Here is a 13,254-nt window from a genome sequence, read left to right as displayed (position 1 = left end):
AGTGCAATGGAAATAATTCAGGCTAAAAGTTCGCATATAATTGAATACCCCATTCAATCTGCATAAAAAAAAAATTCCGACCGACCGACCCTATTTGTGAAAGGCATGTAATCGGAAGCAGAACTATTTTTTTTTTTTGCCTTATTTTGGATGGCACAATAAGATACAGTGGAACGTCGCTATTACGAACACCGCTATACCGAAACTTTGGCTATACTGAACATCATCCTTGGCTCCCGATTTTTGTGTACAAAACATACCGAACATTGTTGTTGGAAGATGTCAACAGAAGAGCGACAAATGGCTATTCCCCAAGGAAAAGAAGGGAAAAGCCACCCATGTAAGCTCAAAAACTGTAATCACATGATTTAATAATCGCGTGTGTTCAAAGTCGTCTTTCAGTAACTACCAGGGCGTGCATGGTGAAGTTCTGCGGAATTGAAAAGATGAATGGACAAGTTTGGCAAATCAGCACGTGGTTTGTAAATGCAACTACATTGTACACTATAACAATGGTCAAAAGAGGACGCCACTAATATGTGAAAAACGATCATCATATTACAAATACTTTCTGTGGATCCCACAATTTCGTTATAGTGGCGTTCCACTGTATTGGGTTTTGCCCTTCTCCCTAGTAAGCCTGTGCATTTTTTCTCACAAGCCCCCTGGACAATACTGAGCATACAGTGTTTATAAAATAGGGCCAAGTTCGGGCAAGGACCATTAGTCGACTAGTGGTTGATTTGTGACGTACCTTACGCCTGCGCACTGATAGCAACGTGCGAACGTCTCTAGTCAAATGCTTGTCAAATGTCATCGCAAAACTTCTGGATCCTGGCTCTCTGCTAGCGTTATGAATGCGCGCAGCTATTGGTTGCGAGCGAAGCAACCAACCCCAGTAGGCTGGTTCCAAATAGTCGACTAGCGTAGTCAATCACCGTCGACTAGACAGAGTTCGGGCAAAGGTTAGTTAACCATTGGTCAACTATAGTCCTTGCGCGAACTTGGCCTGCGTCGGTGAAAGTATAAACCCAGTGTAAAGTTTACATCTCCTCGATGCAAATTCTATCGCATAAAAGTATTGCACAATTGTTTGGTGCCTTTCGTTGCCAGGTTTTTGTATTGAACATGGATAATACTTTTCCAAATCATATTTTATATTACAAAATACATCTCTAGTTTGTCTTGTATTTGTCACCCTCATTGTTTACATATACTGTAATTCACAAAAGACTAAACTCTTTTTTTACCACTTGGTTACTACTAGTCTTACTCCTAAATCAGTATGGGTGTGTGTGTCCTTAGAACTTTGGAGAAAAGCGTGAATTTCCTGTATGGGCCGGATAACATTTTTACGTCTGATATCACACATGTGACCAAACTTTGATGGCCCCTCCATATATTTTGACACAATTTGTGAAAGTAGAAACTATACTCTGAGATCGGGAGTGAAAAGTACTAACCTGATGAATCAGTGAAAGTAATATTTCACATGTAGTTAACAAGGGGTAAAGCTTCAAACATCAGACGAGCCCAATTGTATGTCACACAGTGACCAAAGAATGGCCCAGCTGCAGCTCAGCACAGAAATTTGCTAAGCATGGAAAAGTTACATGCCAAACAAATTACCTGCAGCTAAGAGGGAGATTGAGCGAGGATTGTGGGCTCTGCTCAATGGTAAGAAAGGGAGAGTTGGGGGAGACCACTAGGAGAGACATTTGAATGCATTGCTGACGACGCCTGATGCCCATGTGAAGACGTACATGTACATTCAGAATGAAATTAGTCGTGCGTATTTCATGCTATAGGCGTGTTAACCAGTATCCACCGAAAAGCAGTGAGTTCCGTACATGGGGCTCACTGAAGTTGTCAAAAAATGCCCTCTCTTGTCAAACGGAGCCCATGGTTTACAACAATTCAATTAACTTCACAAAATGCAGGACGGTTGGACTTCTGTAGTCAACTTCTCTAGTCAACTATTTGGATGTGGTTTCACGGTTGGTTACTGATACCTATGCGCATCATGATGCACAGCAGAGTGCCAGGATTAAGAAGTGTTGTGAAGACATTCTGACCAGCAAGATGTTGTTAATAGTGCACAAGCGTATAAAAGTTATGTCGTGAATCAAGCAATAATTGAGTAATGGTCTGTGCCCGAACTTGCTCTAATGTTGCTCGTGTCGATGGCCCAATTTCACAACGCTGCTAAGCACCAAAATTTGCTTAGCACAAAAAAAGTCTGGCTAAGGCCAAAAAAAAAAAGTCTCCGGTTTCTGGTATGCGCGCGCGTCGCCGTAGCCATGCGCGTTGGCAAAATGAAAAAAAAAAAATTTTCAATGAAAGATGATGTCTCAAAACCGCCAAACTCACTGGTTTGACTGGAATCCTGCTGCTGCACAATTTTAACGTGTTTTTAGATTGGGTTATCATATTTTATGGTCGAGAATAAGCTTTATGTGGCCTCTCTGGACTCCCATATATTTGCACTAAGTTTAGTCGGGCACCATTTGCAGTCATCGGCCGACATTTGAAGCAAAAAAAATCAGGTAAAAAAAAAAAAAAAGCCGCGTCGCCGCACCACTTTTTGGGCAAGCTCCATACCAGAAACCGGAGACTTTTTTTTTTTTTGGCCTTATAAAGCAGGTTATCAGCCAAAACTCCATGTGATGTATATTGCTGGTGATTAGTATTCATCTGTTGTTTGCCTAGCATTAAAATCACATGGAGTTTTGGCTGGTAACCTGCCTTTATAAGCCAGACTTTTTATGTGCTCGGCAAATTTTTGTGCTTAGCAGCGCCGTGAAATGTGCCCCTGCTCTCAACTGGGCCCAATTTCACGGCTATGCTTAACAGTTAACAGAAAAGTTGTGTTTAGCATAGCAAAAAAATTTGCTAACCTTAAGCACTATTTCACGGCGTGTGTGTGCTAACGGTCGCGCGTGCATGGAGATTTCTGTTGTTACGTCACTAGGTTAAGCAAATTTTTCCTCTGAAGTAAGTGTGCCTTTTGCTGTGCTTATGCTTACGGTCTCCATGAAATAGACAGAGGCTCTGTTAGCAGAAAATTGTGTGCTTAGCAGCGCCGTGAAATTGGGCCCAGATCTTTGCTCAACATATAAATTTGCTCAGATTTGTTATCTGCTGAGCAGACAGTTTTCCTTTTGATTTACATTGGTGTTGTCAGATAAGTCCAGGAAATCTCCATCAAGACAGAGCTCCACGTCCAGTGGTCACCACAGCCATGCCTACTCCAAGATCAACGACAACTTCCACAACGAGTGGTTTGAGGTTGCCGTCTGCAGCCCCTCTGCTCCACCCTCTGATATCCCACAATTCTTGCTACCTGTCCTGCCCCGCCCTGTGTCGCCAGCCACAACCATCATGACCAGCTTTGTGGAAACGATACACGGTACCAGCATGGACTCTGATGAGGAGGCTCAAGAGATCAAGTCTGAAGGTGAGCGCAATACAAATGTCCTGGGTTCGAATCCCGGTAGACACGTTGTGAATATATCACTTTCAGGGGGTAATGAATGTCTTAAACATCTCTGCTTCTCAATTAATATTCCTTAATTAGTGCTCTATAATGAAAAAGCGTACCGTCAAAGCAGAACAGACAAATGAAGTACCATTGGGGGGGGGGGGGGGAGGGTCAAACTGCAGTTGAACATAAGACGTTTAGAGGCCGTTTAGAGAGTTTAGTTTGGGCTTAGAACTGATCGTACTGGGCCACATATCGGCAGTTTCTTGTTGCTAGCGTCACCCATTACATTGATTTATTTTCATCCCTTAATGATACATACTCTTACCCTCAAATTGTATCCTCTAATAACAAACTCATGTATGAAACTCCTTTCACCACCCTTACCTATACCCTTTATTCATAATAACCTAAGACAGGTTACGCATTCCTATTGGTCGAGAGCCCGTCACGTGGCCGGTCTTAAATGGATGATAAAGACATGGCTAGCTGGTCTTAAACACTTTTCCAGTGTCACATGAAATTTGGACTCCCATAAAATCCGGTTGAACGTTCACATTCCTCACTTATGCATGCACAATAGTACCAGTGAATAAGTTTTTCATCATGAGTCCGAAATTCACACTACACCAGCCCAGCTACGTTTTGTGCGACATTGCGCGGTACGCGCAACACGCACGCCAATGTCTTTATAAGGTAACGAGTTGTGGAGGGCCATTCCATATTATAGTCAGAGGGGTGTTTCGTAAAACATGAAGTAAAATTCTTGAACAAAATGGTTGGCAACATCTAGTTTTTGACTTTTGTTTATTTTTAGACCGAAAAGATTTGGTTTTTTGACCGAAAAGGTATTTATGAATGGGAATAAATATGTGTTGGGTCGGTATTAAACACTCTGTTTAAGACCGGTGGAAGTCTGGATGGGTGATAATTACCCATCCAGACTCCCACCAGTCTTAAACAGAGTGTTATAATACCTCCGGAACACACATTTACTCCCTTAGTTATGCTACCTTTTAACTTCTTTACACCCTTCTTGTACCCCATCACTCCATGATGATTGAGTTACCCCCACATACCCGATATAACTTTTGTATTACCTCCCCATCCTAACCCCCTTGTAACATCCATGTACCCACAAACCTTTCCTTTTTCTCCCATTTTTATACCTTCTTTGTACCCATCCAACCCATTATACCTTTCTTTACCCTTTAACAACGTACATCAGAATAAAACCCTGTGTACAAGGTAAGTAATGTTCCTGGGGTGTACATGCCTGTATCTATGCAGATATCACAAAAACATTGAATTCGGGCGATTGACAATGCAGTGCGCCACCAAGAGTTTGCCACGGAGAGTTCATTTTTCCCAGTGCATTGTGGGAGATGGTCAACAAATTCGCAGCACAGGACATTTGAAATTGTTAGTTTTTCCGGTCAGTGGTTTTGTAAGTGTATGATTCGAGCATCTGTTTGCCCATTTCTTTTCCTTTTATCAATATGGTGGTTTTTTTGTATGGCAGCAGAACGCTGTGCCCCAATCTATGACATTAGCTCAAGTTGTTTACTGACACTCATTCAAATGGGCCATGTTTTGTTGACCGTAAACTTGAAAAATGAACTCTCGGTGGCAAACTCTTGGTGGCGCACTGCATTGTGAATCGCCCGAATTAAAATGTGTTAGTTTGATCTCATTGTTGATGCAGTTGTCAAGCCAGCTTCTCTGAAGAGCCTACTGTATGACAGCTACACAGCAAAGACAGACCGGGTAGAATGGTGTCACATCAACTACAATGGCTGTTTCTGTGCGGATGAGGCCTGGGGCTTCCAAGTGGAGTGGCTGGTATCCACTCCAAGTCTCCTGGTGGAAGTGGTAGGTTGCTCTGAATTCCTATTTTAATGTTAAAGATATAGTCCATCATTTGTAATTTGTGCATTTTGTTCGTTTGTAGCAACAAAAGTGTTCAAAATCTAATGAAGGATACTGAACAACTAACCTGACAAAGTTTCAGCTCAGCTTCAGCTGTATATTCCGAGAAAAACAGCATTCTAGGATCTCAATTTCAAATCAAAAGTTGCTGAATCATGTTTTGAATGGTTTTGAATTGCAGCTATACGCGATGTCGCGCACTGATCCAACGAATTATAGCAACCGCGCGCGCCTGTGCGTCGTGCCAATGCTTGCGCGCGCTGCGCCGAATAACAAAACGAACTACTAATTTAAATTTTCCTACCGTGCATCTTAAGACACACCGTTTGAAAGGCCTTCTTTCGTGGATTACTTCAAAATGATAGCTTGCCAGAAAGATTTATTTCACATGGAGTTTAGTCCACTTACTATCTTTCAACCAAGTATGTTTTCCAACAATAATAAGCCAGTTACTCTTTCGGATAGCTATAAATGATGGACTATAGCTTTAATATTGGGTTTGGCCCTCACACAACTTGATAAGCACTTGATATTCAATGCGGTTTTAGAACTTGACAGAGTTGTAATGACTTGAGTAGTGTCTCAATTTGAGTCTGGCTTGAGTCACAATTTTTTGCGACTCACTAGGCTCGATTCCCAATGGGTAACTGACTTATTTGACTCAATTCACTGCGAGAAAATGACTTGACTCAACTCAACTCAAGTCCCTCGTCAGAGGACTCGACTCCCAAAACTGTGCGAGAATATATTTACAGTGACTCACGGTAACGTATTTATGTTTTCATACCTCACGTATCCGTCAAGTTTGTGGCTGCTTATTACGTAGAAATAAACTGGTGCCTTGTATTCCTTCTTCCATTCTGTAATTGGATGATGATCAAATATCAGTGACTCAAATTGACTCGAACATAAAGTCGACTCGATTTGTCAGGATTTCCACCTTAACTGATTGTGCTGAAATTGCATTCTTGACCTAAATACTCCATAATGTCTTATGGGCCTGATAAGCTGGAGAATATTATTACATCATGTCACCAGGCTCATAAGACATTTCATAATACATGTACTGTCTTATTTTCAAGCATTATGACAACCACAGTGTGGTTTCATTGCGTAGTCCACAAACAAAAGCCTATTAACCAGTTCGCACCCGGAGGCTGTGGTAACACACACTGGCTGTTTTTGTGCACAGGCACGGCTGATGGATCAAGATTGCCTCGACTTGCCTCCGGGTGATGCCTAAACACGCTAATCCCTCGTGCCTTTTGTACACACACACACCAAGTCTGTGGAGGCGCACCGTGTGCTGATTCTGTGGGCCGTTGTGCACGGCCTATTGTTGCACAATTTACACTCCAGTGCACACCCCGGAGTATTGACACATCATACGAGGTTTCGGCAAGAAATACCGTACAAATAGTGTCAAAATCACTCTTGCGATCAGTATGTATGGTGTTTGGCTGCATATCAGAAGTTGGCAGGGACATTTTGCCTTTTGAAAATTTCGAAAGTTTTGGCCAAAAAAAACCCTGCGCGAAGTGGTTAAGATGAATGCACAGGTATAATCGCATTCAACGTGACCACTGACCACCGCACACTAGTTGCATTTGTACTGTGTATCAAGTTTGCTTCTAGAAAAATTGGGCACATGACATATGTAGTGCATCTGTGTTGCACTTGCTTTGTGGCATATCAGACACGGATGCATTACATTGTTTTATGTTAATTCGCGCTCTTGGCCTAAGCTTTTTTTGTTGCCTCTGTGTTCACCTCCGATTCAGCTGCAAGGTTGGGCTCGTAAAGCTGTCCAGTGTGGCTTCCATCTTGTTCCTGCTCCCATGGATGCCTTCAACCAATGTCCTCACTTCAACAACCCGCTCGCCTGCCCTCGCTTCATCCCTCTTGACATTCAGTGTCTTCAAGCAGGCACAGGTCAAAGGTTATTTGAGCACATTGACCCTAGCAGCCAAGAGAGGAGAGTTCACTTACTCCAGGAGACAATTCTGAAGAGGTACGTTTTGTTTTTATTTGGGTGGGGAAGCTGATCCCCATCACCCTTTTGTTTTTGTCTGTTCCTTGTTGGTTGTGTTTTTGTTATCTGGACAATAATTTTCCAAAACATTTCAAACTTGCTACATATGAACATCAAGCTCATACAGAAATACGTCAGAAATTGACGTCATCATGTTTCAGATTACAAATTGTTTAAGTTCAAAAAGTGCCTATTTTGTTTCAATTCTACAGGGCGAGTCAGAATGATCTGGACCCAAATTCAAAAAAATATAAAAATTGGTAGAAATTTAACTAGAAGAAAATTTGTTATCGCGCTTGCGCTCGTGGAACATGGAAAATGTAGTGCGTCTGTCCCACATACCACAAGGCTGCTCGTCGTATGTCGGACACAGACGCACTACATTTTCTATGTTGCACTTGCGCTTGCAGGATAACTTATAATTCTGTCAATTAAAGAATGACACTGCTTTTGGTCAAATGATAAAATGCTAATCTGATATATGAATCACAGATTTATCATTTTAACCATGTCCCCAATGACTTTTAAATGATATTCCCCATCAACCTGCATTCATAACTACCATGCCAAACTTTTAGATGTATTGTTGTTTTGTTTTTTCTGATAATGAAATTAAGGGTTTCCCCAAAACGCACAAGCGCACAAGTTCCTAGGGAGGCCTAAAGAGAGTACACATTGAAGAAATGTTTTTATTTCAGAGATGGGAGTAGAAACCAGAATGTCATTCCAGGGAAAACCCACGGAATTATGCACAGACTGAAAACCCAATCCACATATGGGTGGGATTCGCACCTTGGTCACAGAGTTGGAAGGGATGGAATCATGCCAACTATATGACTAACGTTGCTTTTTACTTTTGATAATAAGAATAAGCATATGGTGACTGTTCTATGTTCCGACACCCCTATGTTCCGACACCCCTATGCTCCGACAATCAGCACATAAGATTGTGTTACTCAAGGTTAGGGTTGGGGTTGGGGTTAGGGTTAGGGTTAGGAATAGGAATATGTGCAGTTGGAACATAGGGGTGTCGGAACATAGGGGTGTCGGAACAAAGAGGTGTAACCTAAGCATATCACTCTTTTCTTTTTCATTTTGCGTACCAAAATATTACAATGAAATCTACCACTGCCAATTTTGAAAGACCATAATGATCTTTTTCCCCTGTGCAGGTTTGGTTTCATCAAGGCCAGCGAACCCTTCCCCCTCTCTCCCATCACATCCCAGCATTCCATTAAAGACCAAATTCAATATGTCCATATGACGGGCATGGCCCTCATCCTCATCGTACCACCCACCAATCAGGACACTACATTCTGGGATGACCTTTTGCCCATTTACGGTGCTTCGACGTCCGGAAACAGCCCAACGGACCAGGAGGCAAGGACATATGTCAAGACAGAGCCTGACCAGAAAGGGCTTCCCATGCAAGACCGGGCATCAAATATGGTTGCAGAAGTGGGATTCCTGTGGGTGCCCAACTACCTGCTCACCAAACGCTGGCGCACAAGCTCCTCCGCAGATGAGAAGTTTCTTGAGAGACTGTTGCAGGATTTCACCAGCTTCTGTGAGAATTGCGACAATCGTCTGAGTGAATTCTGGGAGAAAAGCAAGAAGGCTTGCCACTCTCCAACCCAACAATAGAATATACCAAGACAAAACTCGTTTTTTTTATATTAATGGTAACTCTTGCATGAAGTGTTCTAGGCAGAAAGTATGATACCAAAACTGATGAAACACGGACTGACTACTGAAAGAAAGTTACAAATATTCTTTATTAAATTTATAATACCAAAGACCGTTTTATGTAATCATATTTGTAGACAATTGAAAGGCATGCTTTAGTTAAAACGTTCAGAATATCATCCATGATATCCAGACAGATAATCAGTATTCTTTCTTAATTTTTCTTAAATCCAGCATTTAAAATTAACTTGATAAAACAGATATTATAAAAGTGAATACAGAATGGCTTTGTGCAAATTTAAGAGTTATAGTATGATTTGCATGCATACATGTAAATACATCTGAAAATGAACAAGTGTATTTCCTTAACCTAAGCGCCCATAAAGCTACAAAATTGGTTGCAGAAGTGGGATTCCTGTTAACCCTAAGCGCCCATAAAGCTACAAAATACTACCAAGTAGTAATCGGTAGTAATATCAGTACATTTCTTTCCATACAAGTGTGAACATCACATGTAGTATTCTGTAGTATTTGGTCCTGACCCCCAAAGAGCCTTTATGGGCTTAGGGTTATATCTTTAGGCCATCTAATTCAAATTTACATCAATTCTGCTTTCTTTTGTGCAAAGAAAACTTTAATCCATCTATCACAGACTAGTGCATTAGTCAGTGTCAGCTAAGGCCAAAAAAAAAAGCCTCCGGTTTCTGGTATGCGCGCGCGTCGCCGTAGCCATGCGCGTCCGGTTTCTGGTATGCGCACGCGTCGCCGTAGCCATGCGCATCGGCAAAATGAAAAAGGTTTTTTTTTCAATGAAAGATGATGTCTCAAAACCGCCAAACTCACTGGTTTGACTGGAATCCTGCTGCTGCACAATTTTACCTTGTTTTTATATGGGGTTATGATCGAGAATAAGCTTTATGTGGCCTCTCTGGACTCCCATATATTTGCACGAAGTTTAGTCGGGCACCATTTGCAGTCATCAGCCGACATTTGAAGCAAAAAAAGACAGGTAAAAAAAAGCCGCGTCGCCGCACCACTTTTTGGACAAGCTCCATACCAGAAACCGGAGACCTTTTTTTTTGGCCTAATGATTATACATTTGCACAGAACCACTGCTGCATGACTCTTATTCTGGCCCAAGTCTTCCGCTGTAACAATATTTTTTCTAGCACGTTAGCTACACAAAAAAGCTTTATTTACTGCTTTGACAGCTCAAAAATCGTTATTGACATCTGGTGTATAGGAATGGTAGTTGGATACAATTATGTAAAATAAGAAGAAAAGAGTTGAGCCCACCACCTGTAAAAAAAAAAAGTATATATATATTGATTTGTTGTAATGCACATAATTTGTGTATAACTGTTACCAACTCCAATATACTATGTTGTTTTGATTTGGTTTTGATTTCCTCACAAATTTTACAAATACCGTTTGTTCTAATAGATATTTGATCCGCGAATCTATATCAAATTATATTATTTTTATGTGTGAACCATAAGTATGACTTACAAATAAATAGTCAACATTTAATGGGGGGGAAAAGGGTTGATGGGGCAAAAGCAGAATGAGATTCACTCATCAACTATGGATAGTTTTATCCACAAAAAAATGGGAGCTTTACAGGAATATTATCTTTATTATAACCTTTATATTGCCTTCATGTTCTTTTTCGTTATGACTTTCTCATTTCAAGTACTTGTGACCTGCCATAGCATAATGAGGAATAACCCCCACCTTTGAATGTTCACGTTATTTTACATCATGTTAAAGCGCAAATCATAGGCTTTCCATTGAGACCAAATTTATTTCTGTTGCTTAATTGATTCCAAAGATTTGAAGCAGTGACTTCAACAGTGTCCTGCCAAGTTGCGACAACCTCCTGTCGAGAAAAACGGCTTTGAAAAAAGAGACACGCATTGCGCCGCCAATGGCCGTGAAAATGTTCATTTCCCCCCCCACTTTTGTGGGTATTTTTTTCTCCAACAAAAATGCGTAGTGTGAATCTTGGGCTACTCAAAAATTCAAAACAATCAATATCGATTTGGACATGATTTTACTAGTTTATCCGACGTTGATTACTCAAAACAAGGTTTTGGGGGACATTTTTCATTTTGCCTCAGTAGGTCACATTATTAAGATACATGTAGATCTGTGTCTACCTATCATTCTTTTTTGCACATCTCATACAGTGCCAAAGATATATTAATTTGTCTATGCTTATTTTGAATCTAATATTTCTGAAGATATATGTTTCTCAACAGCTACAGTGCCAAACCAAATTGTTTTTGTTTACTCGTTGTACGTGCAATTTGGACAAAAAAAGATGAGTTTTGATATGCTTGTGCTGATAAACTGAGGTTTTGTAAATTCATTTTATCGTCATCAATTTCGCTTTTCAATTTGTACGTTTTATTTTATAAAAATAAAACATTTGTGTTTTTGCGTCTGCAACCCTCTGAAAGTGGGCCTCTTGTTTGTTGGGAAGGAGGGGGTGGGTGTTTTTTGTTTACCTAAAATGTAAATTTGTGAAATGTCAATGGCTCATCAAAACAACTTTTGCAGCGCTAGAAATAAACGATTGCAGGTCAACTCGCCCCTTACCGACTCGCCCCTTACCGACTCGCCCCCTGACTGACTCGCCCCCTGACTGACTTGCCCCTTACCGACTCGCCCCTGGCGAACTCCCCTGCTAGCCGACTCGCCCTCCGCCAACTTGCCTCCTTAGCCGACTCGCCCCCTGACCTACTCGCCCCCTGACCGACTTGCCCCCTGGAACACATTGCATGCCCGGTCGTGTCGTGAATCTCAATGGAGCCAAATTATTTAAACGCCATTTGAAATGATGTCTGATACAATAACAATAATTATTATAATAAATGGTAATGATAACCAATAATAAAAAGGTCACACATGAAAATAAAACAATCCCTTCCGCAAGAGAAGAGGGTAAATCACGTTCAAATCAGCTTTGTTATCTGAGTTTCGGGTTAGATTCTGAAAGTTGAGCCTCAGCTCCTCCTATAACATTTTAAGAACAAACAAATAACTATTTGTTTTTTTTTCAAATTATACATCCCTAATTCTTAAAATACTTTTTAGTGAAACTGAGGACCTAAAGTTGAGATTGACAAACGGTGAACGCGGTACATGCCGCACGCCCGCAGTCACCATGAACGGACCGCGAAATAGACCGGCTGCTACGCGCGACTAGTAGGTCCCGGGCACTCCGCGAATATCGGTACAGCTGTGCTAATGTGTTTCCAACCCAAATTCTTAAGATCAATAGTTTCTTGCATTTGTACCGGAAATCCTTCAAAAGTGGCGTTTGAATAATTTGGCTCCATTTGGTTTTATGCTACGATCGGGCAATGTGTTCCCGCACTGTCATTATTATTATTTTTTTTTTCAAGATATCCTTGCATTACGGGCACACTCTCGCAAAATGTGGTTGGGCAGCTTCTATACAAAAACCTTGTTGGCTCGGGGTTTTGTGCGTAAACCTTATCAGTCAGCCGATCACGTTAAATTGACCGGCCAAAACGCAAGTCCCATCATAAGGAATAAGTCAACCATGTTAATCAGTCCTTTTTTTCCAAGAGTGTGTCCCTAATGGTGTATGACGAACCGGATTAATGGACCGATCCAGTAAACCCCGCCCACTGCGCACTGGGCAAATTAACATGTGCTCCTATCCAATGCCACAATGCATTTTCCTGCCGCGCGCATCATACGCGCGTGACTTTTGTGCGAGCACGTCGGACATTAAGTCACGGCTGTGATTGGTCAGAACACCATGGGCGGTGCTTACTGGATAGGTCAATCATAGTCCACCCACACACCGTATACCTTTATTAGAAAAAAACTCCGTTTATTTCGTTGCATTCCCGATGATCATTATCGTACACCACCATACATATATCGTGAATTTCATGTCGCGGAAAAAAAAGATGTTGTAGATCTTCAATGTCTAGAAAAAAATTGCGATCATCGACAGTGTCGTGAAATAAATTATTTAGTACGATTTAGTTGTCCCTAGTTCGGGCCCAGGTGCAGCGAAACCGGGGTAACACTCCACCCCCACCCCCACCCCCTAGATTTTTCCAAGTGCCCCTCCTGCGGACATAAA

At 41.5% G+C, this 13,254-nt stretch overlaps 1 protein-coding gene across 2 annotated transcripts in view; it reads left to right on the top strand.

Annotated features, from left to right (window-relative positions):
* Nucleotides 1–9,825, top strand: part of LOC119729348 (GATOR complex protein DEPDC5-like) — a 76,291-nt gene extending 66,466 nt beyond the window's left edge. Inside the window, exons 28-31 of one of the 2 annotated variants that reach the window (XM_038201976.1) lie at nucleotides 3,185–3,457; nucleotides 5,187–5,353; nucleotides 7,192–7,421; nucleotides 8,615–9,825. In XM_038201976.1, the coding sequence (XP_038057904.1) occupies nucleotides 3,185–3,457; nucleotides 5,187–5,353; nucleotides 7,192–7,421; nucleotides 8,615–9,086 (1,142 nt within the window). In that variant the 3' untranslated portion in view covers nucleotides 9,087–9,825. The remainder of the gene's footprint in view (nucleotides 1–3,184; nucleotides 3,458–5,186; nucleotides 5,354–7,191; nucleotides 7,422–8,614) is intronic. The other variant, XM_038201983.1, reaches the window with a different exon arrangement.
* The last annotated feature ends 3,429 nt before the right edge of the window (nucleotides 9,826–13,254 follow it).

The sequence above is a fragment of the Patiria miniata genome, unplaced genomic scaffold (genome assembly GCF_015706575.1).
Source record: "Patiria miniata isolate m_02_andy unplaced genomic scaffold, ASM1570657v1 HiC_scaffold_1, whole genome shotgun sequence".
Classification (NCBI taxonomy): domain Eukaryota; kingdom Metazoa; phylum Echinodermata; class Asteroidea; order Valvatida; family Asterinidae; genus Patiria; species Patiria miniata.
Note: the sequence above shows the minus strand (reverse complement) of the source record. Positions and strands in the feature narration are given on the sequence as shown.